This window comes from Muntiacus reevesi, chromosome 10 (assembly GCF_963930625.1).
Source record: "Muntiacus reevesi chromosome 10, mMunRee1.1, whole genome shotgun sequence".
Classification (NCBI taxonomy): Eukaryota; Metazoa; Chordata; class Mammalia; order Artiodactyla; family Cervidae; genus Muntiacus; species Muntiacus reevesi.
The window spans coordinates 49,487,104-49,512,420 of record NC_089258.1 but is presented as its reverse complement, the minus strand read 5'-3'; the positions used below and the strand labels follow the sequence as shown (position 1 = coordinate 49,512,420).

General features: G+C 43.6%; 3 protein-coding genes and 1 pseudogene across 3 annotated transcripts; 1 reads left to right on the top strand and 3 right to left on the bottom strand.

The window, feature by feature from the left end:
* Window positions 1-1,152: 1,152 nt before the first annotated feature.
* LOC136176412 (beta-defensin 109-like) lies at window positions 1,153-5,557 on the bottom strand. The gene is made up of 2 exons (XM_065946595.1): window positions 5,467-5,557; window positions 1,153-1,358 (listed from the first exon to the last, which is right to left on the bottom strand). The coding sequence occupies exons 1-2, from the start codon at window positions 5,555-5,557 to the stop codon at window positions 1,153-1,155; spliced, it is 297 nt and encodes a 98-aa protein (XP_065802667.1).
* A 4,858-nt stretch (window positions 5,558-10,415) lies between these two features.
* On the bottom strand, window positions 10,416-15,403 carry DEFB108B (defensin beta 108B). The gene is made up of 3 exons (XM_065946528.1): window positions 15,394-15,403; window positions 14,720-15,112; window positions 10,416-11,836 (listed from the first exon to the last, which is right to left on the bottom strand). The coding sequence occupies exons 1-3, from the start codon at window positions 15,401-15,403 to the stop codon at window positions 11,673-11,675; spliced, it is 567 nt and encodes a 188-aa protein (XP_065802600.1). The 3' UTR covers window positions 10,416-11,672.
* Window positions 15,404-18,164: 2,761 nt separating this feature from the next.
* LOC136176366 (protein FAM90A5-like) lies at window positions 18,165-20,700 on the bottom strand. The gene is made up of 4 exons (XM_065946527.1): window positions 20,581-20,700; window positions 19,936-20,135; window positions 19,406-19,511; window positions 18,165-18,872 (listed from the first exon to the last, which is right to left on the bottom strand). Exons 1-4 carry the CDS (start codon window positions 20,698-20,700, stop codon window positions 18,165-18,167), a joined length of 1,134 nt encoding a protein of 377 aa, XP_065802599.1.
* Window positions 20,701-22,076: 1,376 nt separating this feature from the next.
* On the top strand, window positions 22,077-23,734 carry LOC136176364 (small EDRK-rich factor 2-like; annotated as a pseudogene).
* The last annotated feature ends 1,583 nt before the right edge of the window (window positions 23,735-25,317 follow it).

Genomic DNA, 25,317 nt, shown 5'->3' with positions numbered 1-25,317 from the left:
CATCAAAGTGTTCCATATGACTGAAAACTGGCTCCTTCTAAGAATAACTTTGAGGTATGTTGTTGAACTCAAGTCCTAAGGGCATTCAAGAAAGGAAAGTGAGACCGTATGACTCTAGGGAGGAAGATGAAGTTGTAGTCAGAAGTTGTGACACATCAAAAGTCTATTTAAAAGGGGGTATTGACAGCATACCCTGAGAGAGGTTACTATGTTTTCTACAGTAAAATGTTTAGGTTCTAGAAAAGCAAGTTATTTGTGTAGAGGAGTAAAATAATTGAGAATCTGTATGATCACAATATTTTCTCATTGCAGTAGGACATAAATATCTTTTGGGGGGAGTTGTTAATTGAGCTTTTATGTGTTAGTATACTTATTTCTGTTGGTCTTCAACTTTTTGTTCCCTCCTTTTTGGTTTCATCTCTTTCGAGTTATCTGCCATGCAGTTACAATCCTTATGTTATCACCCCAAATTATTTTCTCTTGCCTCGTTCCAGTTTTCTCCCATTTTCCTATTTATATCTCCTCCACTCCCAGATAGTTTCTAGATTTCCTCTATATTCGACTTTTGAATTTCCTTTGAATTCTCTGTGTGTCTATTTAGTTATGTTGCATATATAATGATGTCTTCATTTTTGCAAACTGTTGGTTAAATTTTTTATCTTTCTAAGATAATTTTTTGGGAAAATTTGTTACATAAATAGACTTTACTTTTTCTTATTATGCTTTGTTTGGAGTATAATTGCTTTACAATGTTGTGTTAGTTTCTGTGATACAATGAAGTGACTCAGTTCTATGTACACACACATCCCCTTCTTCTTGGGCCTCCGCCCCCACCCCCATCTTACCCATCTAGGGTTATCGCAGAGCACCCAGTTGAGCTTCCTGTGTTTTATAATAACTTTCCACTGGCTAATTTACACACTGTTGAGTATGTATGTCAATATCAATCTTTCTTACTTTCAAAGAGGATTTTTCTGGATTGAAGTGAGTTTCAAAGAAGTAGTATTTGGATTGATTTGAAATCAGCATATAGTTATTTATTTTTATTGACAAGGGATGATAGAAGTTGATAATAAAGCCAGCAGTATTTAATGTGTATATTCTAAAATTTTTAGACACAAACATGTTTCATTTTGGATGCTTTTCCAAGTTTCATTTTATCTTAGGCTTGATAGGTTCTACATAATCTGAATAGATAGCTGGTGTTGGAACTGGCAAAAGAATCCACCATGAGCGACAGCATTTCCACCTTCTTTGGCAGTAGCCAATTATATCCTCTGTTGTTCTGCAGGTGTCTCTTTTGCAATTGCCTTGCAGATTGAGACAGTTGTTTCGTGCAGAACTCATACCACTTCTTACTGCAGAAGAAGAGCCATTAAAATCATTAGTCCATGAAGGGAATATAAACCTGTAAATCTAGGTGTGAGATTAGACGAGATCTAGCATGAGCATTTCTACATGGAGGAAAGAAACTGGACAAAGTGTCCATCCAATTGCTCCATCACATTCACTATCTCCTTTTTACCCAAGAGCCAAAATACTGACAAACTCCCCTCCTTTCCTTATATCTTTAAGCTTCAAAAATAACTTTGGTAAATGTTGAAGTGAAACAACAAAGGGATGGACAAAATGTATGTTCTAAATACACAATGTTCTTATTATTTTACTTCTTTATATGGATCTTCAACCAGTATTTGCTGAGTGTCTTCTATTCACTAGGCATTTTTCTTTGTACTAGCAATAAAACAGTGAAAATGGCAGAAATGTTTCTTATCCTTGCAGCAACTTATATTCAGTGAGGAAAAGTTTACCATACAAAAATATAATGACGAGATAATTTCACAAAGTGTTAAGTGGTTAGAATACATTAATAAGCCAGATATAATCTGGAAGATGGAGCTGATAAGATGGACCAAGAAAGGCTTTCCCAGGATATAGCATTTGAACTGAGATTTGAATGATGAAAATGAAACAGGCAAGTAGTTATCCACGTGAAGGTATGGTAGGTGTATAGGGAGCAAGGTCTTTTGCTTAGTTTACTTGAAGAACAAAACGACCTATGTGGATGGAACATACTGGGAAAAAATAAGTTTGATGAGAAATGAGATGACCTTGATTAAATGGGATCAAGATCATTCTGGGGTTGTAGGTCATAGGAAGCTTGCAGACTCATATAGTTAATATTGCAGTTTTCTTCCGTCAACTTCTCTGTGCTTATTCTTCTTTTAAAATGTTTGGCATTTTCACCTCCTATTTCCTCCAATCCATTTAGATAAGGGAGGGGGGAAGTTTCAGGAAAAACAACTCTGCGGCTACTCAGATGTGCTATGTGCTAAGTCATTTCAGTCGTGTCTGATTCTTTGTGACCCTATGGGAGGGCCAGGCTCCTCTGTCCATGGGATTCTTCAGGCAAGAATACTGGAGTGGTTGCCATTCCCTTCTCCAGGGGATCTTCCTGACCCAGGGATCAAACCTATGTTTCTTATATCTCCTGCATTGGCTGGCAGGTTCTTTACCACTAGCACCACCTGGGAAGCCCAGTGGTACCACATCTGGTACTGCATCTGGTACCACTCAGATGTAGTACCAGTTTATTCTAAACTAATAGAAAACCTCTCAATCTCTTCATGTTTCAATCAGCTCAGAAAGTAGAATTTATTTTTTCTTTCCAAGTTAGATATGATCTGCCTAACTAGAGGGCAAAGAAATTTTCATCATGGAGTGTATCAGAGGAAATTTAAATTTGTGGACATGCTAAATGATCCTTTCAATTATATCTTTAAAAAGTAGAGGGTATTAGAAAACTGAAAATTGGTCATTGTGTCCAGACCATTATTTCCTCCTGGTGACTTATACAGAAGAAAAGTTATTTTACTAAGTAGCTCTCTAGTGGCAGAGCTAAATAAACTGGTCTTCTAGTGGGAAATCCACCTAGAGCTGGAGTTAGGAAACAGACAGTTAATAGCTTCACTTGGACTCACTTGTGTGTTGAGAATTTTCATAGTATCAAGATTTTACCACTCAAGAAATAATGCAAGGTCCATTTAATAGTGGATGGAGTCTATTAAATAAGACAGTTTTTAGTATCATCAAGGTAATTGTTTTATACTTGCCTGTCGAAGCCATTCCTAGCTAAGAATGATGTCAATATTTTCTGATTAAAATTTGGTGGTGATGTTCCTGTTTACTGTAACAGAATTACATAGACAACATACCCACTTGATAAAGTAAGTTAATTATGTATTTGAAGGGGAGAATGAAAAGAAAATCAACATTGACATCTGATAAACATTTTTTTAAATAGGAAGAGTATTGCCTTAACCAAGTTAAAGTTTGTCTGCACACAAAAATCCAGATAATGTCTCATAGTAAAATACTAGCTTCAATCCCATGAAAATCATAAAGAGAAGACTGTCTAGTCAATACTATATGAATATAGTTCTGAAATTTTTGAGCCATGCCATAAGTCGTAAGAAGGAAACTCTGTGATGACTTGAGCCTACTGTTTTTTCCCCTCCTTCTGTATCTCCCCAGCTGCCATGGGAACGATATAAGTAACATTTTGACAGAAACTGTAGGGGTGCCAGAAATCACAGGGTACCATCAATGCATCAGAAACTGAGAAATAACTGAAAGGCACAAACCAAATATGATCAGGTTGAAAGAAAGATTTAAACTCTGGCCGAGATTATAGGTTCAGTGCTCTCAAGTGACTGCTATTGTAGAAATAAACGGACCCTGAAGAATATCTTTGAAATATTTCTATTCTTGAAAATGATAGGTCGATTTCCTAAAATACTTCCTTCTTGAAGGAAAACAGTCTGTGAACTGAAACTTGAGCAGTGGGCCCTCTGTATTGGTCATCTGGGTAGGTGGAGGGTTTCCTGGAAGTTCAATGCTGTGATCACCAGTCCTAACATGGGGACTGACTCCTGGGTTTTGCACATTGCAGTTTGGTTAAGACTGGAAGCCAGGAACTGAGATAAAGAAGGGGAGAGGTTTACAGCGGTAGCTTTGGATGGCTGCAGAAACACATTCTCAATTGAGACTATAAGAACATGGCAACCCGAGTACAAGCAATGAATTTATTATGAATGATCAGGAAGGTAAGACACTGTGAGTACTAGTTAATGGAAAAATAACACATTTGGACCTTCACAGACTAAAGGTATGGGAATCACCCTTATGAGCAAATAAATATATTCTTGCCTTGACAAAGAAAGCAAGCTGAGTAATTTATGTTTGCGTGCTTAGTCACTCAGTCGTGTCTGACTCTTTGCGACCCCATGGCCTGTAGCCGGCCAGGCTCTTCTGTCCATGGGATTCTCCAGGCAAGAACACTGGAGTGGGTTGTCATCCTCTCCTCCAGGGGATCTTCCCAACCCAAGGATCAAACCCAAGTCTCCCACATTGCAGATTCTTTACGATCTGAGCCATCCGGGAATTTATAGATCACATTTTTAAGAGCCCCTCAGAGATCTGGGTTCTCAAAGAAAGCTAATTAACTAAAATCCAAACTCCCTTGACCTGCCACAAGGGAGGGGCAGTGAGGACACAGAGATAGCAGTGTGGGTGGTTTGTCTTACAGTCTTTCGGGCTCCTCTCAAAGGTCTTATATTTATTCTTTGCCCTAAGGATCTAAGGTCACAGGGTCTCGCCAGTTCCCAGCCCAATCATTTTCTTCCCACATCGCATATGCATTAGTATTCCAAACTCTATTATCCTTCTAATTGCCTCCAGATTTATGTTGAGGTACCTATTCTGTGCGATACTGTTTAACATAAGAAGTCCTTCCTAAAATGTGCACCAGCGCGCAATCTTCTCAGTAACCCCTTACTGGGGACTCTAGTTCTCTTTCTGAAACCCTCTCCTGGGTCTGTGCCATTTACATAGCGCAGCCCAGTGGCCAGTTTAAATGAGACAGGTCTGGGTTATGCCTTAGTCCTGATACAGTGATAAGTGCTTCTTTCACTTTCCAAAGATGTCTAGTTCCGATTCTTTAAATGTTCATCCTACGTCTATAATCATGGCTACACCTCTCCCACAATGAGAGTTGTGCTCATCATAATGCTGATTTGTCAGTTCCCTCAGGAGGCAAACCTACAGGACAGAGTCCCCAGGACGCACCCTCTGCACCAAATCCTGTCGCTAGGTCTCTGTCCATCTTTTTCTGACCTACTGAATAGATATAATGATAGATGCTGATGGAATTCAATCCTTTCCGATCTACCTGCCTACCAATGGGTCACTGTGCCTCACCTAGACATCCCAAGCTACAAAGTAAGGATAAAGCCAAATGTGATGTCATCGAGCATTCGGTTAACAGCGAAGGAATGATCTCTCTACTGTCCTCCCCTATTGTCATCCTATGAGGTTTATGAATCTGCAAGACTGATTCCAGGGTCTTGTCTGACCCTCCCAACAGCTTTCTGAACTGTGGACCCAGGTAACCAGTCACCACCTTACCCGGGGATAAGAGGATCAAGAAGAAGAGTGCAGAGAGCAGCAGGTGGAGCCTCAAGGGTGAACAGCAGCTGGAGGGAAGGAGCGTCAGCATGGCTCGAGCTGGTAATCGCTGGGCGGGCAGGTCCGTGGCCTTTTATGGTGTCCCCCGGGCCTGCGGTTTTTCCATGGTTAGTAGAGCCTATCCAAAAGAGAGTTAACACAGTCTTTCACAGGAAATCTCAAGGGAAAAAAGTACATGGTGTGGTGAAAACTCAATGGATGAGAAAGCAGAAGCTGATGCCATGGGTTTCCCAGATTCAGGATATCCAAGCTGTCTGCTGTGTTCCTTTATGGGGAGACCCTCCCAGCAGGGGATTGATGACTTTAGCAGTCAGTCGATGAAGACTTAGTCAGTTCCTCTTTATGTTACATGGAAAATAGAAATTGAGTTCTGTTTCACATTTATAATGTCTAGAATTGAAAGTGTTTGCACATTTTGCCTTTAAAGTTGCTGTTTTAGTTGCTCCATAGTCTTTCTTAATTTTTATTTTTAATTTTTGACTTTGCTGAGTCTTTGTTGCTGTGTGGGCTTTTCCCTAGTTGTGGCAAACAGGGGCTACTCTCTAGTTGCAACGCGCAGGCTACTCATTGCAGTGGTTTCTCTTAATTTTGGAGGTGCACGGGCTCTAGTGTGCTCAGGTCAGCAGTCGCGGCAAATGGACTCAGCAGTTTTGGCTCCCAGGCTTTAGAGCACAGGCTCAGTAATTGTGGCGCGCTAGCTTAGTTGCTCTGCAGCATGTGGGATCTTCCTGTATCAGGGATTGAACCTGTGTCTCCTGTGTTGGCAGGCAGATTCTTTACCACTGAACCAGCAGGGAAGCCCGCTCTACAGTCTTAATGTATTTTTCACCTACTTGATGTACCAATTGTCAGTGAGAAAATGTTGCCTGTATTACCTTTGGTCCATTTATTGTAAAGTAACTAGACCCAGAGAACTCCATGGACAGAGGAGCCTGGTGGGCTACAGTCCATAGCGTTGCAAAGAGTTGGGCATGACTGAAGAGACAGGCAACGAGACCTGTTACGTAGATTTCTAGGGTGATACAGCAATAGTATCAGTAACAGCAGCAGGAGAAATAATAGTGGTAGCGGTTCTATCAGTCAGGATCCAGCCAATTAGAACAGAGTAGGGCTTTGGTTTACAGAGGGGACTTACATCAGGATTTGTTCAAAGAGAATGCCGAGGGAACCCAGAAGCAACTGCAGGCAGTGGACATCACCCCTCAGTGAGACAACAAAATGGAAGGAGCCAGGAGCCAGGGGCAGACTCCCGTGGTCCTCAGGCCTCAGAGGAGGGGGCATGCTGCCCAGCCATGCTGGTGCGTCTGCAGACGTGAGCGGAGGCCTTTCAGAGTCAGTCCTCAGGTCTGTGAAGAGGGGCATCGACTAGCTGTTGCGGACACCTGTTTGAGGACACTGTGAGATGGCTTCTGTAGCCCCATGAGATGTGGACCCAGGAGGCCACTGTTGCTCCTGGATGCAAGCCATTGTTGCTATAGCAACAGTGACAGGAACAGAAGTGAAGGAGGAAGCCCACCCCCTTCTCCAAGCTCTAACTCTCCCTGGAGAGTGCGTCCTTGAAGCCAATTGGCAAAGGAGTCTGGGAAATGCGATCTGCACCTTCCTGGTCCCCGAGTTCCTGTGAAGCATGGTGTCAAAGAGGGCATCTGGAACAAAGAGACTCTGGGGAAGTGACGCCACAGTGGATGCAATGTTAGAAATTTCGAGCAGTCAGATTTTTTTTTCAACATGCAGATGTTTCAAGTGATTATGCTATAAACTCATTCTGCATTTCTTAGATTTTAAGTCACCTAGGGAAACAATGTTCCAGAGTGAAATACAAGGAGGGATATTGAACTGGGGATGAACTAAATCAGATTCACTCTGGCAATGGGATCTGATGATAACTGGGCCAGAAGGTGGTTAGACCCTGAAAAAGACTTAGAAGCAAAAATGAGAGAATCAATACGGAAGAATGAAAAATGCTATCAGTTATGCTGGAGTATCTAAGAACCACTTTCCTATGCTGCTTGTTCATGAAATAAAGGCTCACCATTCTGAAGGATAGTTATGGGAGTGGGTGCCTCATACCTATTTAGGGTTTTTGTAGGGAGGCTACAACATGCTCTTGAGGCAATATATTTAGCCCCCTCTGGTTTCTGGTTCTTATCATTGTGTCAAAGCCTGTAGCAGAGTTTTTCAACCTCAGCACTGTTGATATTTTGGGTCAGATAATTCTTTGTCTTGAAGGTCATTTCTGTCATTGTAAGATGTCTAGTAGCATCCTTGGCTGGTAGCCTCTTGGTTACCATTAATAGATGCTGGTAGCATCTTTCTGGTTGTCACAACTGAAGGTATCTCTAGACATTGGCAACTGTGTGCTGGGGAGAAAAGCATCTCCAGGTGAGAGGTCTGGTTTATAGGATCTAAGTCCTCATGCGGGTTGTTTCTCTTCTACTTTTGGACCACTCCTTAGGGCCAAGGTTTGGCTATAGGGTTATCAGATGGGAGCTGACTTTGAATGAACCCAGGTAAAATTGGGGTTATATGAACTCATCAGGAGCAGAGCCAGACAGGGTTTTTTCCATCACTCAGTATCAGGACCCACCGTTTTATAATTCAGGCTGTAAGAGATGATGATGAGGACTTCTCTGCATGACTGGAACTCCTCCAGATTTTCACCTGACCCCATGGTGGTGCCAGGTCTCAAAAGTACAGGAAGGTTCTGGGGGTGGAAGCCGTGGTCACTCTGGAAGGCCGTGTTCTGTGTGGAGGAATGCAGCAGGTTCTCGTAAGTGAATTCTATCCCGACATTAAAGCCTGAGGAAAAGAAGCCACAGCTGTTAGGGGTCAAAGGGAGCTATAAAAGCTGAAGAAAGGAACAGAACTGACGTTTGTGTTGTCTTTTAAGTCAGATATATTGAGACGTGTCTTACACAATAGAATTATTTTCATTAAAATTTAGCTCATTTCTATGAGTTTTTAAACGTGCATATAGCTGTATAAACACCACCACAATCAATACCTAGACCAGTTCTATCACCTACAAAATCCCCGTCATATTCTTCTGTGTCCAGCGTCTCCTGTTCCCAGCCCCTGACAACATCTTATCTTTCTGTCCCTATAGTCTGTTTTGTCTTCTTTTTTATCTGTTTCTGCTTAAGTGAGGTTTTGGTAGTTTGTTTCTTTCAAAGAATTCACCCATTTTCATTGATCTTGTTGGATTTATGTACGTAAAGCTATGCCTAATAATGTCTGATTGTTCAGCTTCTATCTGTAGGATCTAATGTGCTTTCTTTCATGGCTGGCATTGGTAAACTGTGTGCACTCTTTCTCTCAGATCAGAATGGTAAGACACATAAATTTTATTCATCTTTTCAAAGAACCAGCTTCTGATTTCATTTTATTTTCTATTGATTTTCTGTTTAATTTCTTTTGTTATTTACATCCATCTCCTCCTTTATTTATTTAAATAAATATTAAATATGCTTTAAATAGTAAAGATTTAGTATGCTCTTCTTTGACTATATAAGCATTTGGATACTATAAATGTATTTCAAAATGCTACTGTAAGCTTTATTCCACACATTTTGTTATATCATATTTTTATTTTTACTCAAGTTGCATGCTTATTCATTTTTATCTAGAATTTGTTGTTTGATTTTCAAATATATGGGAACTTTCCAAGTACTGAATATTGATTTCTGGTTTAATTCTAGTAAGGTTATTGAGCATATTTTGTATGATCTCGATAATTTTGTGTTTATCAAGACTATTTTGTGGCTCAGAATACAGTTTACATCTCTAAATACACACTTAGAGTGTTTATTCTATTGTTGTTGTGGGAAGGTTTTAAACAATATTAATTAGATTAAGCTGGTTGTTAGTATTGTCCAGGACTTTTATATACTTACTGAATTTTGGTCCTCATATTTTAGTTGTTACTGAAAAAGAAATGATTATTTTATTGAGGTATAATTGACATACAATATTATATTCATTTTGGGTGTACAACATAATGATTTAATATACACATGTATTTTGAAGTGATCACCACCATAAGTCTAATTAACATCCATCAAAAAGCATGGTGAGCAAGCTCCGGGAGATAGTGAAAGACAGGGAAGCTTGGTGTACTGCAGTCCACAGGGTCACAAAGAGTTGGACATGACTTAGGCATGAAACAACAAAGCATGGTTACAAATTGCTTCCTTGTAATGAGAACTTTAAGATTGAGTCTCTTAGCAACTTTCAAGTGTTGAAGTGTTGAACATCACCCAGAATGAATTTCTGAGTCAAGGCAGAATGCCTGGCAGGACAAGTGTGCAATACAGTATTATTAACTATATTCACCATGCTGTACACTGGATCCCTAGGATTTATTTTATAATGAAGCTTTGTACCTTTTAACCATTTTACCCCTTTTACCCACTTCCAACACCCTCACTCCAATGACACCAATCTCTTCTCTGTTTCTATGAGTTCATTGTTTTTTTGGCTTGTTTTTTCTTTTGGAGTCCATGTATAAATGAGATCATACAATATTTAACTTATTTCACATAGCATAATGCCATCAAGGTCCATTCATGTTGTCACAAAATCCAGGACTTCCTTCTTTTTATAGCTTAATAATATTTCATTATATATTAATATATATCACATTTATTCATTCATCTATCAAGGACACTTAAGTTTTCCATATCTTGGTTATTGTGAATAATGCTGCAATGAACATTGGAGTACAGATATCTTTTTGAGTTAGTGTTTCTGTTTTCTTCAAAAAAAAACTCAGAAGAAAATTTGTTGCATCATATGGTAGTTTTATTTTTAAAATAGCCTCTTTTCATTAAGGTGAAATGATCTTAAATATAAAAACCCTAAAGACTCCATAAAAAAAAAGACTCCATAAATGACTGTTAGAACTAATAAATGAATTAAAGTTTCAGGATACAAAATCAACATACAAAACTTAGTTGCATTTCTATATGCTAAAAATGAACTATCTGAAAAATTAAGAAATCAATTTTATTTGTGATAGCATCAAAAACAATAAAATACTTAGAAACAAATTTAGCCAAAGAATTGAACCATCTATACACTGAAAATATAAGACAATAATAAAGGAAATTGAAGAAGGCAGAAATAAATGAAAAGGTGTCCCAGAATGGAAATTTGTTTGGTCATAAAAAATAAGAAGGAAATTTTCATGGAAGAACTTTGAGAATGTATGCTAACTGAAGTAAGTCAGAGAAAGACAAATACCATATGATCTCATTTATATGTGGAATTAAAAAAAATCCAAACTCATAGAAACCACAAATAGATTGATGGTTGTTGGGGGTGGGATGAATGGGTGAGGGTGGTCAAAGTGTACAAGCTTCCAGTTATAAGGTAAATAAGTTCTGGAGAGCTAATAGACAGCCTGCTGTGTATAGTTAACAACATTTTAGTGTATAATTGAAAATTGATAAGGGAGTAGATCTTAAAAGTTTGCACCATGTATGCAAAAAAATTCGAACTATATGTTAGGATGGTAGTGGTAGTTTAGTCGCTAAGTCGTGTCCAACTTTTGTGACCCCATGGACTGTAGCCCGCCAGGCTCCTCTCCATCTGTTAGGATGGCTATTGTCAAAAAATAAAAGAGAAAAAGTGTTGTTGAGAATGTGGGAAAAGGGGGACCCAGAGCACTGGCTGTGAAGAGGGTGTGAGAAGAACTTGTCTTTTATCTGGGTGTCATTCTGTCTGTGATTCAGCTTGCTGGTGACGTCTGGGAAGATTTCCTGTGAGGTGCCCTTTTGTCAGGAAGGGAGACCCCATGAGGCTGCATGGAGTGAAGTGGTGCATTCTCCAGGTTGGAAAAGGGATTCGTCTCCCCAGATGAAGGGCAGAGGGCTGCAGGGCCAGGTGAAAACAGGAGGTGAGACAAAATTCCTGCCCCCAACCAGAGCTCATCCAGGCCAGATAAAAAAATGGAAACCAAACCACAGCCAAGTGAGGATACATCACAGGATTCTTAGAACAGGTTCTCTGTGTTTGCAAATTTTGATTCTTTATTTATTGAGAACTCACTAAGAATCCCTGTGAGAACAAAAGACAGAGAGGCAAGAGTGAAAGGTCAGGAGAGTAAGAATAAAACATCCAAACAAACAAAAAGTTTCAGGAGGCCTTCAGTGCACCCTGGGTGTGGTGGGCTCGACTTCAGGGACGTTCACCAAGGGCAAGCAGCATGGGCGGCCATCCAGACATCGCCCAGAATGGATTTCGGAGTCGAGGCAGAATTCCTGGCAGGACCCATTTGGACGCTCACAGACCTCCCTGAAACTGGCGCTGCCTGCACAGAGAAGAGGGTGATGGTTACTGTTTACTGGTTTCCTTACATTTTATTGAATTACATGCAGTAATTACATGCAGGGATATCTGGAAACAAGCTTGTATGGATTTTTCATTGTTACTCGATTTTCTTAAAAATCTGTTTGTTGTTTACTTGCTAAGTTGTGTCCAGTTCTTTGCGACCCCATGGACTACAGCCTGCTAGGCTCCTCCGTCCATGGGATTTCCCGGGCAAGAGTACTGCAGTGGGTTGCCATTTCCTTCTCCAAGGGATCTTCCAAACCCAGGGTTTTGCAGACAGATTTTTTACCACTGAGTACCTGGGAGAGTCCCTTAAAAATCTGCTTTCACACAAAAAATTTGGATTGGGGGCATTCTTGTAATATCTGGCAAGATTAAGTGCATCTTGGAAAGGAAAGACTGCTCAAGGGCAACCCTGCCCTTGGTCTGGGGCTCACACACATCAAAGCTCCTCCCGTCTTTCTCACTGCCTGTCATCTCCTGACACTGATGGCAGAAGTCAGTCTTTATTTGTTATGAGTCTTATGCTGCTCATTTTTCTAAAGTAGAAAAAACTTTTTAGAGACAGCTGTCTTTCTGTGTGTTTGTGTATCTTTCAAAAGTGGAACTGAAATACAGATCCAAAAGATAATGTACACAAGGAAATTATTAGATAGGATATACTTGTAGGGGAAGGGAACGATATTCCTACCTATGTAATGTGCAGATAGCGCCCACATCAGCATGTCTTGCATCATGAGGGGGCACTCACTGCTTCTCTCTCTGGTGCTGCTCTTCCAGATTGCAAACTGCTGCAGGAATCATTGTGTACATTGAGTTCTTAAGGGATAGGCTACCCACTCCATTATTCTTGGGCTTCCCTAATAGCTCAGATGGTAAAGAATCTGCCTGCAATGCAGGAGACCTGGGTTCAGTCCCTGGGTTGGGAAGATCCCCTGGAGAAGGGACTGGCTACCCACTCCAGTGTTCTTTCCTGGAGAATTCCATGGACAGAGGAGCCTGGCGGGCTACAGTTTATAGGGTCACAAAGAGTCAGACACAACTAAGCAACTTTCACTTTCAAGGACTGAACACATATGCTTGTTAAAAACATTGATTTGTATTTGACTTACGTCCTAATATATTAGTGTTCTGGAAATGGGTCACACACGATGAGGGGCTCAGTTTTGAAAGCGGCTTCATTTCAGCAGTCTCCATATGTAACAAATAGCACCTTTCCTAAGACAGTTTCTGAAACTCTTTGCTGGCATTAAAAAAGGTCTCAAAACCAGCACTTCTAAATTTTTCTATTCCAGAACACAAAAGCCAACTCTTGAATAGCTTCAAATCAGTGTAGGGCATTTGTGGCAATTCAACAAAAGTCCACTGAATTCAAAGGAAAGTCAAATGGATTAAATTGAATTTAACTCTTTACTGTTCACAAAACAATAACTAATTGATATATGTTATGCATCCACTGAATGGGAGGCCTTTACTGGGGAGCAGGCTTCCAAAGGAAAAAAAAATATGATGGCCCTTGACTTCTGAGATATAATGGTCCAGTCATCTTCGTGGCTAGACAGTCCAGGGAAGAGTCAACTAGCTCTCAAAGTAGAACATTGGCCCGAGGATGAAGAGGTTTGGTAAGTGAGAGCCAGAGGTAAATAAAACATGACTGAAATAAAGAGAGCATTAAGTGTCCCAGGGGATGAGAACTCAAAGCACGAAAGCCTCAAAGAATCTGATGGTTGGAGCAGGCTTTGGAAGGAAAATTATGGGATCAGATTAGTGCTAAGTAAGGCTGTGTATTCGCAGTTTTCATCTGCATTTCCCCCTATTCCCAGAATAGTAACATTCTCTGTATGTGTGTGTGTACACAACATGCATTTTGCCTATCTGTGAAACATACCCACTGCCCCACACTCCACAAGGGATCTGAGACGAATGAGAAAGCTGGGATTACAGCTCCTTATACGAGGACTGTCCACATCCACCCATCTGTGTACCTTCGGACTCCTTCCCAGCGCTGAGACCCTGAATTCTCAGGAAAAGATAAGACATTCCTGTTGACGTAAAGCAGTGAGTCACTCATGCCTCCTTAGATCAACATGTCCTGGAGATAAACATCTGTGCCTGCCCCTGTGATGGGTGTTGGCACACCACACAGCATGCAGGTGGATAGACTCCACCGCAGTGCCATCTTCATCCCTGTGTTTAAGTTCTATTCCAGGAGAACAGATGTCGAAAAGGAAGAGGAAGCCCAGGGTTGGGATGGAGCCTTCGGGGACATCATCAAGCCAGGAGACCAGCAGTGTTAAGGGGCAATGGGTTAGTGGTCTCTCAGGAGTCAGACACAGACTAAGCACGCACATACACACACACACACACAACACACACACACACACATAACACACACACACACACACAGACTCAGAGTGGCCTTTCAAGACCCTTCACCTATCCACCTGCCAGGCCCCTGTAGCTTTGGAATAGCTCTCATATTAAGTATCTTAGGATTCTAATTTTTGCTGGAAGTAGTGGCGTTTTGGAGACCAAAATTTAGTAGAATAATGCCCCCATTTTTGCCACGTAGATCTAGAAACTGCTAATAAACTTGCCTAAATAATTCATCTTCAGTGCTGGAGCCAGGAGGGTTTCTTTCAAGCCCTTGAAACACCCTTGAAACGCCCCGACCTCGTGTTGTCTAACTGAGAGTCTGTGGGGAATGACTGAGTCGGGAGGCTGCGGGTCTTTCCAGGTTTCCCAGGAAGTTTCCCACCTCCTCAGGCAGAGGTGATGGCGACGTTGCTCTGATCCCTGGATCCGCTCAAGGTCTCAGGCGCTCTACCTTACCAAGGCGTCAGCAAGGTTTTATTGTTGTTACCTGGTGGAACGTGGCTCATAAAGAAGAGAACGGTGAACACGGGGACAGCAGCGGCCATGCTGGAGAGAGGACACGGCCTGGCTTCGTCTCCAAGAGGCAGAGGCCACTTCCGCCCGCGGCCCCGGCGCCTGCGGGACGGCGGGGCCGGATGTCCGCGCTCCTCCGCCTCATTAGGGCTCCGCGCAGAGCTGCTCTGAGCCCAGAGCGGCCTTCGCCGGAAGCCGGAGAATCCTCCTTTCGTGGGACGCTCAGAGCTTTGGGAGCCTGTGGGCGCGCACTTTGGACCAGAAAACCGTGTTAAATGGGAACACGAGCTACAAATGCTTTGGCCCCGGATGAAAGGGCTGAGCGAGGAGCCGTCTGTGTTCAGGTCCAATGGGCGGGGCTGGCTTCCTCAGTGACTAGACATTAGTGAGCCCTTCCAGGCTTTACGGGCCACCCTCACGGTCAGTCCCCTTCTCCCTCCGGGTCGGACGCCCCCGGTGCTCTGCTCACAGTGTACTCAGGACACGCATGTGAGTTTGCTTCCCAGACACTTGCCTCCAGTGAGCTGTGAGCTTGTTGCTGAGACCAGGCTTTGCTCCTCAGGGCTGAGGAGGAAGTTGAATCCTGTGGTCATTCACTCTCAGAACCTCAGCAGGTCAGACGCTGGTGGGGCAGGGAAGTGGACATACCTCTGAACATGGAGGCGGGAGGTCAGGGTTCAGGTCCAAGTCTCTAGGCCAGCCCCTCACTAGAGGTCCAGACATCGGCAGAAAGCCGTCTTCCTGGAGTCTCAGCATAGATTCAGATCTGCTACACCTTGATCAGGAGACACTCGATCATGCATCAAAACAACTGGGAAAGCTGCTGCAAGATGCAGACACCTAGACCCACTCCAGGAAGTTCTAGTTTGGTAGGGTGCAGTGGAGCCTGGATGTCTGCATTTTTAACACAGTTCCCAGGTACCAATTCTGGAGTATATTCTGGAATACTCAGTGGAAAATGTCACCTTAGATCATCTCTCAGCTCCTTTCTAGCTCTTACATTAGAGTATTCCAAGTGCTCTTGTCTGAGTAAATCTTGTGGTTGGTTTTTATGACTGACATCAACATTCTGTGTGTATCTAGGTGTGTATGTGTGTGTGCATGCCTGTAGGCAGCACACCTTAATCTGTGTAAATTGCACACCTTAATCTGTGCCAAGTTAGAGTCCATTTTTTAAAGACAACTGGCCAGGGGAATAATGAAATTGACAGAGCAATCTATTTGGAAGAAGGCTCTTGCAGTAATAGAGGCTAATTGAGGTTCCAGACTAAAACAATGTGTGTGTATAGAGAGGGAGGAGCAAGAATGTTTGAGAGACGAAGCATGGGGCCATGATGACATTTATAATGAAAGTGGGTACACATGAGTAGCCGATAATTTTAACCTCAGTGCGTAAGAAAATGGTAAGAACACTTACCTGGAAATAGAACTGTGCTGAGAGGCAAGCTGGCTTCCTGATAGCTCAGTTGGTAAAGAATCTGCCTGCAATGCAGGAGACCCCAGTTCGATTCCTGAGTCAGAAAGGTCCACTGGAGAAGGGATGGGCTACCCTCTTCAGTATTCTTGGGCTTCCCTTGTGGCTCAGCTGGTAAAGAATCCTCCTGCAATGCAAGAGACCTGGGTTCGATCCCTGGATTGGGAAGATCCCCTGGAGAAAGGAAAGGCTACCCACTCCAGTATTCTGGCCTGGAGAATTCCATGGACAATACAGTCCATGGGGTCGCAAAGAGATGGACACAACTGAGCGACTTTCGCTTACTTCACTGAGAGGCAAGGGGGTGGTGACCCTCAGCCTGAGCAAGTGTAGATAAGTGCCTGGTTGGTCAGGGAGTTTCTACAACCACTCGTTGTGGCCTTTGCTGCCCCCTATTGGTCCAGGAACATCAGTCACTGACACTTTCTTGTCCTTTGCTGAGATACTCAGAAGCCTGCTGTCTGGACTCCCAGGGTTCTGGAGGAAGAACTGGCAGAGGGCACCTAAGTATGAGGGCTGAGGCGATTCTGGGGCTTCCTGTGGCTGTAGGCAGTACACAGGCTGACCACATTTTCCATGCAGGGGACTGACACTGGTGGATTTTTAAATTGCATAAGTGGCCCTGGGGATCTGGGAGGTCCTGATACTGTGTTTTTAATAAAGTCCTCCCATGCTCCTCTTTCCCCCCAATTACAAGATCTATCTTGAGGAAAAATAATAATAAGATGATCTTCAAGGCTTAGAGATAAAAACCACAAACAAAATGTTTTATATAGTAAAATTTTATTAAAATTGAAATTTTTTCATTGGTAAATTTTATAAAATTTGTGGGAGACATTATATCAATCCTACCAAAATTATCATTAAAAAGCAAGGCGGCAATTTATTCCAACTAGTTTTTCATACCAGTATTACATAATAGGGCTTCCCTAGTGGCTCAGTCTATAAAGAATTCGCCTGCAGTGCAGGAGACCTGGGTTCAATCCCTAGTTTGGGCAGATACCCTGGAGGAGGGCATGACAACCCACTCCAGTGTTTTTGCCTGGAGAATCCCCATGGACAGAGGAGCCTGGCGGACTGCAGTCCCTGGCGTCCAAAAGAGTTACACATGACTGAGCAACTAAGCTTAGCATTACATGATAACAAAGTCAAATAATGCATAATAACAAAATCAAAAATTTCCTTATGAGCATAAATTAAAAAGATCTTAATAAACTATTAGCATATTAAATTCAACGGTATGTAATTATATATACATATAAAATGGATCTTGACCTATTGGTGATTTGATTTAGGGCAGAAGGAAGGCCCTGCTGGGGCTGGGTACAGGGTCTGCCTGACAAGGATGTTGAATATGACCAAATGATCTTTATACATCTCTTGAGATGATTGTGTAATTTTTCTTATTTGTTCTGTAAACAAGAAAACACAGAAACACAGAAAGAAAACAAGTAAACACAGAAAGAAATTTTTTAAAACAAAGCTTTATAGTAACATTTAATGAAACATAGTAAGAACAGCCATGACCTTCTGCAGAGCAGAATCGGGCCCTTTAGTCAGGTTCCAAATGTTCAGATACAACTACTACCATCAACTACAGGTACTGCCATCAACTACAGGTACTACCATCAACTACAGATACTGCCATCACTTACTATTTACACAATGGTTAAAAGTTACCCCTAGAATTTGCCTCAATTGCTTATAACAGATTTAGGCTGACAGCTTGACACTCAGTTTGATAAGTGCCCTGTGACAGACACGGATTCCATGAGCAGACAGTGCAGTGTGGGCAGCTGTGTCCCCAGGGTGCTCCGGTCCCCCTGCTGTTTCGCCCACCAGGGTGGGGAGTCCTGCTTCACCGGGAACCGCCGCTCCCTGTAACACCCACCCCACCCGCCAGAGTCACAGTCATGTCAGGGCATCTGGGGCTGGAGGACGAGTCTCAGTTGCCCCTGGTGTCTTCGTCCCAGTCGCTCTCTTCAGAGGAAGAAGACACCTGGAGGTCATCGTGGAGGACGCTCTGGGGCCCGGGGACAGCGTGTCCCTCGGGCTCCTGGTCGACCGACGGGCTCTGAGCAGGAGGGGCTGACCGCTCCGCAGGCCGTGGAGAGGGGGGCACCGTGTACCGGCAGCTCCACCGGCCTTCGCCATCTCTCAGGAAGAGCATCTTGAGAGGCTGGCCCGGGACGAGGATGATGGGCGGGGGGTGGGCTGCGGAGACGGCGCGGACGCTCCTAGTGGGAGATCTGTCCGGTGGAGGCTGGAGGTCAAAGCGTTGCCCCTGGGCAGGTGTCTTCCTGGATACACGGGCTGCCACTCTAGGTCCACGTCCAGCTGTGCTGGGTGGAGGAGGGAGATTCAGGAAGGCCCCCAGATCTGCTGTCGGAGTGCTCTCTGGGGGGGTTTGGACGGGGCTGAGTCTAGGTTTCTTTGGGGGGTTCACACATGTCGGGGTGGGGGTCTGGACGGATCTCTTGCCTGGAGCCTGGATGCTGCCCTTGGAGGCCTGGGCCAAATTCCTGCTGATGAGAGGCACTGCGGGGAGGGTGGATCTCACATCATCTTTCCTGGTCGGTGACCCTCTTGGGTGACCTGGATCCTGAAGGGATTTCCTCTTGGATGTATGGATAAGCACGGGCATGTGTGGGTGCTGTAGGAGAAGACCACAGAGAGAGGTCAGGTGTGAGAATCTCTCCATCCAGTAAAACACCTCATAGAAATTAATTTTATATGCTAAGATACTCAACATCAGGGTGCTCATGTGACCTTAATACATTTATACATCAAATGGCAAATGGAAATGTTCTAACAATGTCTCTTGTTTAGTAAGGGGAAGCAAGCTTTTGGTATACCTTCTTCTCGAGACTGTACACAGATTGGTGTTTTGCAGGCGCCTTGATGGCAAAATGAATTTTCATGTCCAGTTTTGGAGGATGAATCACAATTTACAGATTCCCGTTCTAACTTAAAGGATTTTGCTATGGAAGCTATTGATAAAATCACTTCCATGTCCCTGCCAGCTTCTTCCCAGATATGCAAGTAAGAATGCAAAATCAAAGGCACCACAAAAAATGGTATCTGAAAAATAAATGATAACATTGGTCAAGAAAGAATGTGAACCGTTTCCTCCCACAGAAAGGACTGAGGACAGTCAGTTAAAGAGGGGGCCCAGCAGAGACTGACCCTCAGGCAGTGGCCGGGCTCCAGCTCCTCCTTCCAGCTCTGCGGATGCTGATTGCGGGGCCTCCTGGGAAATCGCTGCAGGAGCTTCCTCTGCTGCTCCTCTTTCCTGCAACACAAGCACGTCAAGTGTCAGAAACCCAGTGTCCTTGGCACAGTTGGGACAACAGTGCTGTGGCCCAGCCCCTTTCCTAGTTTGGGGGTGACACCAGACCTGAACCCCTCTGCCTTTGTGCAGACCCCCATGTCCTTCCCCGACTCCTGAGACCCCTCCAGGGTCTCCCAGGAAGTCCCGTCTCTTCATCTCTATGGCTTCAGGGCTGGTCAGGTGCAAAGTTGTGTGTGTTCCCCACACTCCTTAGTGACTTCAGGCATAGCGTGAGCCCGAGTGTGGCCCCTGAGGACGAGGCCCCTGTCTCTGTCTCCCCAGCTTCCCTGTCCTTTCTAGAGATGGCCCAGCACAGTGTCGACAAGGAGAGGAACCGCCTCCAGATTTCAGCCCAGACCTTGGGTCTCACCTCCCCGTCACTCACCTCTGCCTTTCCTCCTCCTCTCTCTCAGCCGTGTTAGGGGTCCCTGGGGTCGGTGGGTCCTGCAGCTTCTGTGCTTCCAGGTTCTCCTTACCGAGTCTGGACCCCAAGGGCAGGGGGGCCAGCGCCCCTTGCCAGCGCTTCATGGGGCACCTGAGGCTCCTTGCTGTGTGTCCAAAGGCTCCACAGTCCTTACACTTCACCTGTGGGTGGAGGAGAACCAGGTCAGCGAGTCAGCAGAAACCACAGGCACGAGCCCAAAGTGAATCCCAGGACAGATGGAGAGGGCTGAGTGCTGGTTCTAGAGAAAGGACATGGTCCCTCAGGGGATGGGATATTTACAATACTGTGGTCCCCAAAGCCTTCATCAGGACCGTCAGAGGAGGAGGGGCTGGCAGTCTAAGGTGAACAGTAAAAGCCCCATTGAAAGATCTGGATGAAGCCAGGCCAGACGTAACCCCAAGGAGCCCAGGTATTTCCTCCCAGCCTCTGAATGGCCCGATCTGCTGGGGAATGCATGGTCCCATGGCAGTTATCTTTGGATGGGAATGCACCAGTGAGTTATGGACCCAGAATATTCCAGGTCTACACCCTGTCTCCGCAGTCCATGCCACCCACAGATTCCCTGCAGTCCAAGCCCCCACTCACCGTGGAGTCCTTCTCCTGCAGTGGGAGAGCCATCTGCCTCCCAGGTCCTGGGTTTTGCTTCCTCACTTTCTGGTCTTGAAAGAGTCGGCAGGCTCTCAGCCATCCGTGATGACCAGCCATCTTCCACACCTACTGGAGATTCTCCTCAATCTTAATTTTTGGATTTCCTCTGTGAAAAGAAAGAAAAAATTGTCATATTGATGCAGAGACACAGAGACATCCCTGCCCTATCGACCCTAAATGGAGATCATGACATTGTGACCAGGTTTCTGACAATTTGACTTCTCCTGCCCAGATATTTCTCTTCACAGAAAGTGAAGAACTAAAGAGCCTCTTGATGAAAGTGAAAGATGAAACTGAAAAAGTTGGCTTAAAACTCAACATTCAGAAAACTAAGATCATGGCAAATAGATGGGGAAACAGTAACAGACTTTATTTTTTTGGGCTTCAAAATCACTGCAGATGGTAACTGCAGCCATGAAATTAAAAGACACTTGTTTCAGGAAGAAAAGCTATGGTCAATCTAGACAGCATATTAAAAAGTAGAGACATTACTTTGCTGACAAAAGTCCATCTAGTCAAGGCTATGATTTTTCCAGTAGTCATGTATAAACAAAAGTGAATGCCAAAGAACTGATGGTTTTGAGCTGTGGTGTTGGAGAAGACTCTTGAGAGTCCCTTGGACTGCTAGGAGATTCAACCAGTCCATCCTAAAGGAAATCAGTCTGAATATTCACTGGAGGGACTGATGCTGAAGCTGAAACTCCAGTACTTTGGCCTGACTCATTGGAAATGACTTGATGCTGAGAAAGATTGATGGCAGGAGAAGAAGGGGATGACAGAGGATGAGATGGTTGGATGGCATCACTGACTCGATGGACATGAGTTTGAGCAAGCTCCAGGAGTTGGTGATGGACAGGGAGGCCTGGTGTGCTGCAGTCCATGGGGTCCCAAAGAGTCAGACATGACTGAGCGGCTGAACTGAACTGCCCAGACATTTCTATATTCTCCCCTGATTACTGACACAGATTAGGACCCAGACTAGCATGCATTTGGATTTGCATCCTCAGAAGACTAAGTTTAGAGACTTGGGTTACATGTATCACAGTCTAGGATATAAAAGATCTCCCCACATGTACACAAATATTTGGGGAAAGCTACATTTAATTTTGAGGAATAGGCATTTGAAATTCAAAAATAAGTGTGATTAATTTTGAAAACTGGACTCTCCCATTTGACATCAGAGAAGGCAATTTTCAAGTACAAATTCACTTAAAATTATCTTTCTCTCTACTAGATTAGATGATTCACGGCTGAGGGTCTGTTTTCTGAAACTTTTATCCTCAGCGTCTCATTTTTACCTAGCTAATGTGAAATACATGTTTCAACAAAGGATGAACAAATAATGTTTTTGGCTTTCAATAGTATGCATATTCAATGGAAATCTAATCAGCCAGAAAAAAGAAAAAAGTTGAGATGTTATTATTTTCCAGAACATGGAGAGACATTATTGTTATGGTCCTAATGAATTAAGTCAGAGCCTGAAGGCAAACACAAAAGGACTTCACTCCTGGGTAGAACAGTGAGAACAAACAAAAAAGTAACAAATCAACAAATCAATGAACAGACCAGAAGGCAGAAACAAACACACAGATACACAGAACAGTTAGCAGGCAATAGGGAGGAAGCTTCCAACAACAATTGGATCATCGTAAAAGGAAGAGAGTTCCAGAAAAAAAAAACATCCACTTCTGCTTCATTGCCTATGCCAAAGCCTTTGACTGTGTGGATCACAACAAACTGTGGAAAATTCTTAAAGAGATGGGAATACCAGGCCACCTGTCCTGCCTCTTGAGAAATCTATATGCAGGTCAGGAAGCAACAGTTAGAATTGGACATGAACAATAGACTGGTTCCAAATAGGAAAAGGAGTATGTTAAGGCTGTATATTGTCACCCTGCTTATTTAACTTATATAAAGAGTACATCATGAGAAACACTGAACTAGATGAAGTACAAGCTGGAATCAAGGCTGCCAGGAGAAATATGAATAACCTCGTATATGCAGATGACACCACCCTTATGGCAGAAAGTGAAGAACTAAAGAGCCTCTTGATGAAAGAGAAAGAGGAGGGTGAAAAAGTTGGCTTAAAACTCAACATTCAGAAAACTAAGATCATGGCATCTGGTCCCATCACTTCATGGCAAATAGATGGGGAAACAATGGAAATAGTGGCAGACTTTATTTTCTTGGGCTCCAAAATCACTGCAGATGGTGACTGCAACCATGAAATTAAAGGACACTTGCTCCTTGGAAGAAAAGTTATGACCAACCTAGACAGCATATTAAAAAACAGAGACATTACTTTGCCAACAAAAGTCCATCTAGTCAAAGCTATGGCTTTTCCAGTAGTCATGTATGGATAAAAGATTTAGACTATAAAGAAAGCTGAGCACACAAGAATTGATGCTTTTGAGCTGTGGATTTGGACTCTCAAGAGTCCCTTGGACTGCAAGGAGATCCAACCAGTCCCTCCTAAAGGAAATCAGTCCTAGGTGTTCATTGGAAGGACTGATGTTGAAGCTGAAACTCCAATACTTTGGCGACCTGATGGGAAGAACTGACTCACGTGAAAAGACCCTGATGCTGGGGAAGACTGAAGGCAGGAGGAGAAGGGGATGACAGAGCATGAGATGGCTGGATGGCATCACCAACTCAATGGACATGAGTTTGAGTAAACTCCGGGAGTTGATGATGGACAGGGAGGCCTGCCGTGCTACAGCCCATGGGGTTGCAAAGAGTCAGACACAACAGAGCGACTAAACTGAACTGAGGGAGGAAGCTTCAGGGGAGAAGGCAGGATAGTAACGGTGGTCAAATGTGTAGTGACAGTGAAAGAGGAAAATCTGGGTGGTGAGCATGAAAAAGGTTCAAAAAGCTGAAATGTAATAATGTGCAAAAGGGCAGAGTCACTGCAGTCATCATCACGAGAGGTAAGCAGCAGGAGCTTGCCCGCCAGAAGAACATGAAAAAGCAGAGCAACTCGGGTAAGGGAAAGCACTGAGCTGATGGGGCGATTGTCCCCCACACAGAGGACATGCAGATCATGCAGCAGAAGCTGAAAAAGGCAAAAGGGAAGCAGGAACCCAGGTAGCTTTGTGGCTTCGTGTGCAAGCCTCTTGCCCTCTGCCTGTGTGCCTGAAGCCAGCGCCCCCACGCTGGCGATTCCTGCTGCAATGCTCCCAGGACTGCAGGCGTGCTCACAGGCCCCGGGACCGACGATGCTCCCCTTGCCCTGCGTCTGCAGCGGGTCCCTTTTGCGCTTCCTTCCCCTCAGGTAACCCCTCTCCCTTTGGGCCACTCCCAGAGGGTGAGGGGTTATCCTTTCCCAGTCTTTTCTATTCCTGTGGGGTTCACCCCGAAGTTTTAAAATTAGCTTTATAATTGCAAAAAAAAAAGTACAGATAAAACATCTAATATTAACATCAACGTTAACTCAATTTAGAAAATAAAATTATAAAGTTAAAGACACCTTACCCTATTGCCAGGCCAAATCACTACCTAAGTTTACTATGAACTTTTTTTCTAAGCGATATGCTGAACACCAGATTTAAAAAGCAAACCATTCTAAAATCCAGTCGTGCTCCTCCTCTCTGTAGGAGATGATCAGAGAGGTGGGGGAGTTATGCCCTCACTGAGGGAGATGCAGCTTTGAAGGTGGCTGAGGACCAGTCAAGGAGGAATTTTCCTTTCCCAGCTGACCTGAGGCTGCTCCAAGGTCGCATGACCTTGTCGAGAGTTTCCTAGCCAAGTGATATCATCTATTACCTTTGGTCTAACCACATCTGAAGACATGTTAAGAGGAAGAAATAATTCACAATTTCACTCATGTGTGGAACACAAAAGACAAACAAAAAGGAAACAGGTAAAGAGAATTTTAAAGAAGACAAAGTTGACATGATAGCAAATACAAAGATACACAGACATGAGTAGAGGAAACCAGAAGAGAAGCCTCAAACAAAATGGGGCAGCAAATAGTAACAGAGGAAAACTGCATCCTTTGGTGTGAGGGAGGTGTGTGGTTCACAGGAGCTGAAATGTATGGCTATGCACCTAAAACTTCACTAAAATTATAATGGGATAATACCAAAATTAGAAAAAATTCAAACTAAATTCAAAAGAAATTAGAGAATCGATCCCCAGCTACCTAAAGCCACATCACTACATGATTTTACTCTTGTCCCATTTCCCTGAGGGACTAGCCGAAAACCAAATTTAAACCACACCAACCTGAAATTCAGCTGTGAGCCTCTAGTCTCTCAGAAGATGCTCAGAATCAGGAGTGCTGGACGCTCCAGCTGAGGAGATGCAGCTTCCAGGGTGGCCGAGGAGGGTCAGTGGGGAAATTTCCCTATCCCGCTGACTTTATACTACCCTAAGGTCACATGACCTTGATGAGGTTTTCTCTCCTTTTTTTTTTTTTTTTTGATGAGGTTTTCTTAACCAATCAACGTTACGTAGGCTACAGTCCAGGGGGTCACAAAGAGTCAGACACAACTTAGGGACTGAACAACAAAAATCACCCTGTATCTATCAGTGTCTTGAAGACCCATTTAGAAAAGAGAAATATCTTGTGAATTCGCTTGGATGTAGAACACTAAACACAAATTTCAAAAGCAAATAAGTAAAAACAAAAAGAAAGGAAAGCAAATGACACAAACGCAAACATTCTCAGGG

Bases quoted from the DNA above. Each gene is read 5' to 3' on its own strand.
- DEFB108B (XM_065946528.1), bottom strand. The intron at 11,837-14,719 runs GTAACAACAATA...TTCTCTGTGCAG, and splicing joins TATGAGCCACGTTCCACCAG to GCAGCGCCAGTTTCAGGGAG.
- LOC136176412 (XM_065946595.1), bottom strand. From the start codon at position 5,557: ATGCTGACGCTCCTTCCCTCCAGCTGCTGTTCACCCTTGAGGCTCCAC. The intron at 1,359-5,466 runs GTAAGGTGGTGA...CTTCTTCTGCAG, and splicing joins CTTGATCCTCTTATCCCCGG to TAAGAAGTGGTATGAGTTCT.
- LOC136176366 (XM_065946527.1), bottom strand. From the start codon at position 20,700: ATGGCTGGTCATCACGGATGGCTGAGAGCCTGCCGACTCTTTCAAGAC. The intron at 19,512-19,935 runs GTGAGTGACGGG...CTTGTGTTGCAG, and splicing joins GAGGAGGAGGAAAGGCAGAG to GAAAGAGGAGCAGCAGAGGA. The intron at 18,873-19,405 runs GTCAGTCTCTGC...CTTCTCCTACAG, and splicing joins AGCCCGGCCACTGCCTGAGG to CACCCACACATGCCCGTGCT.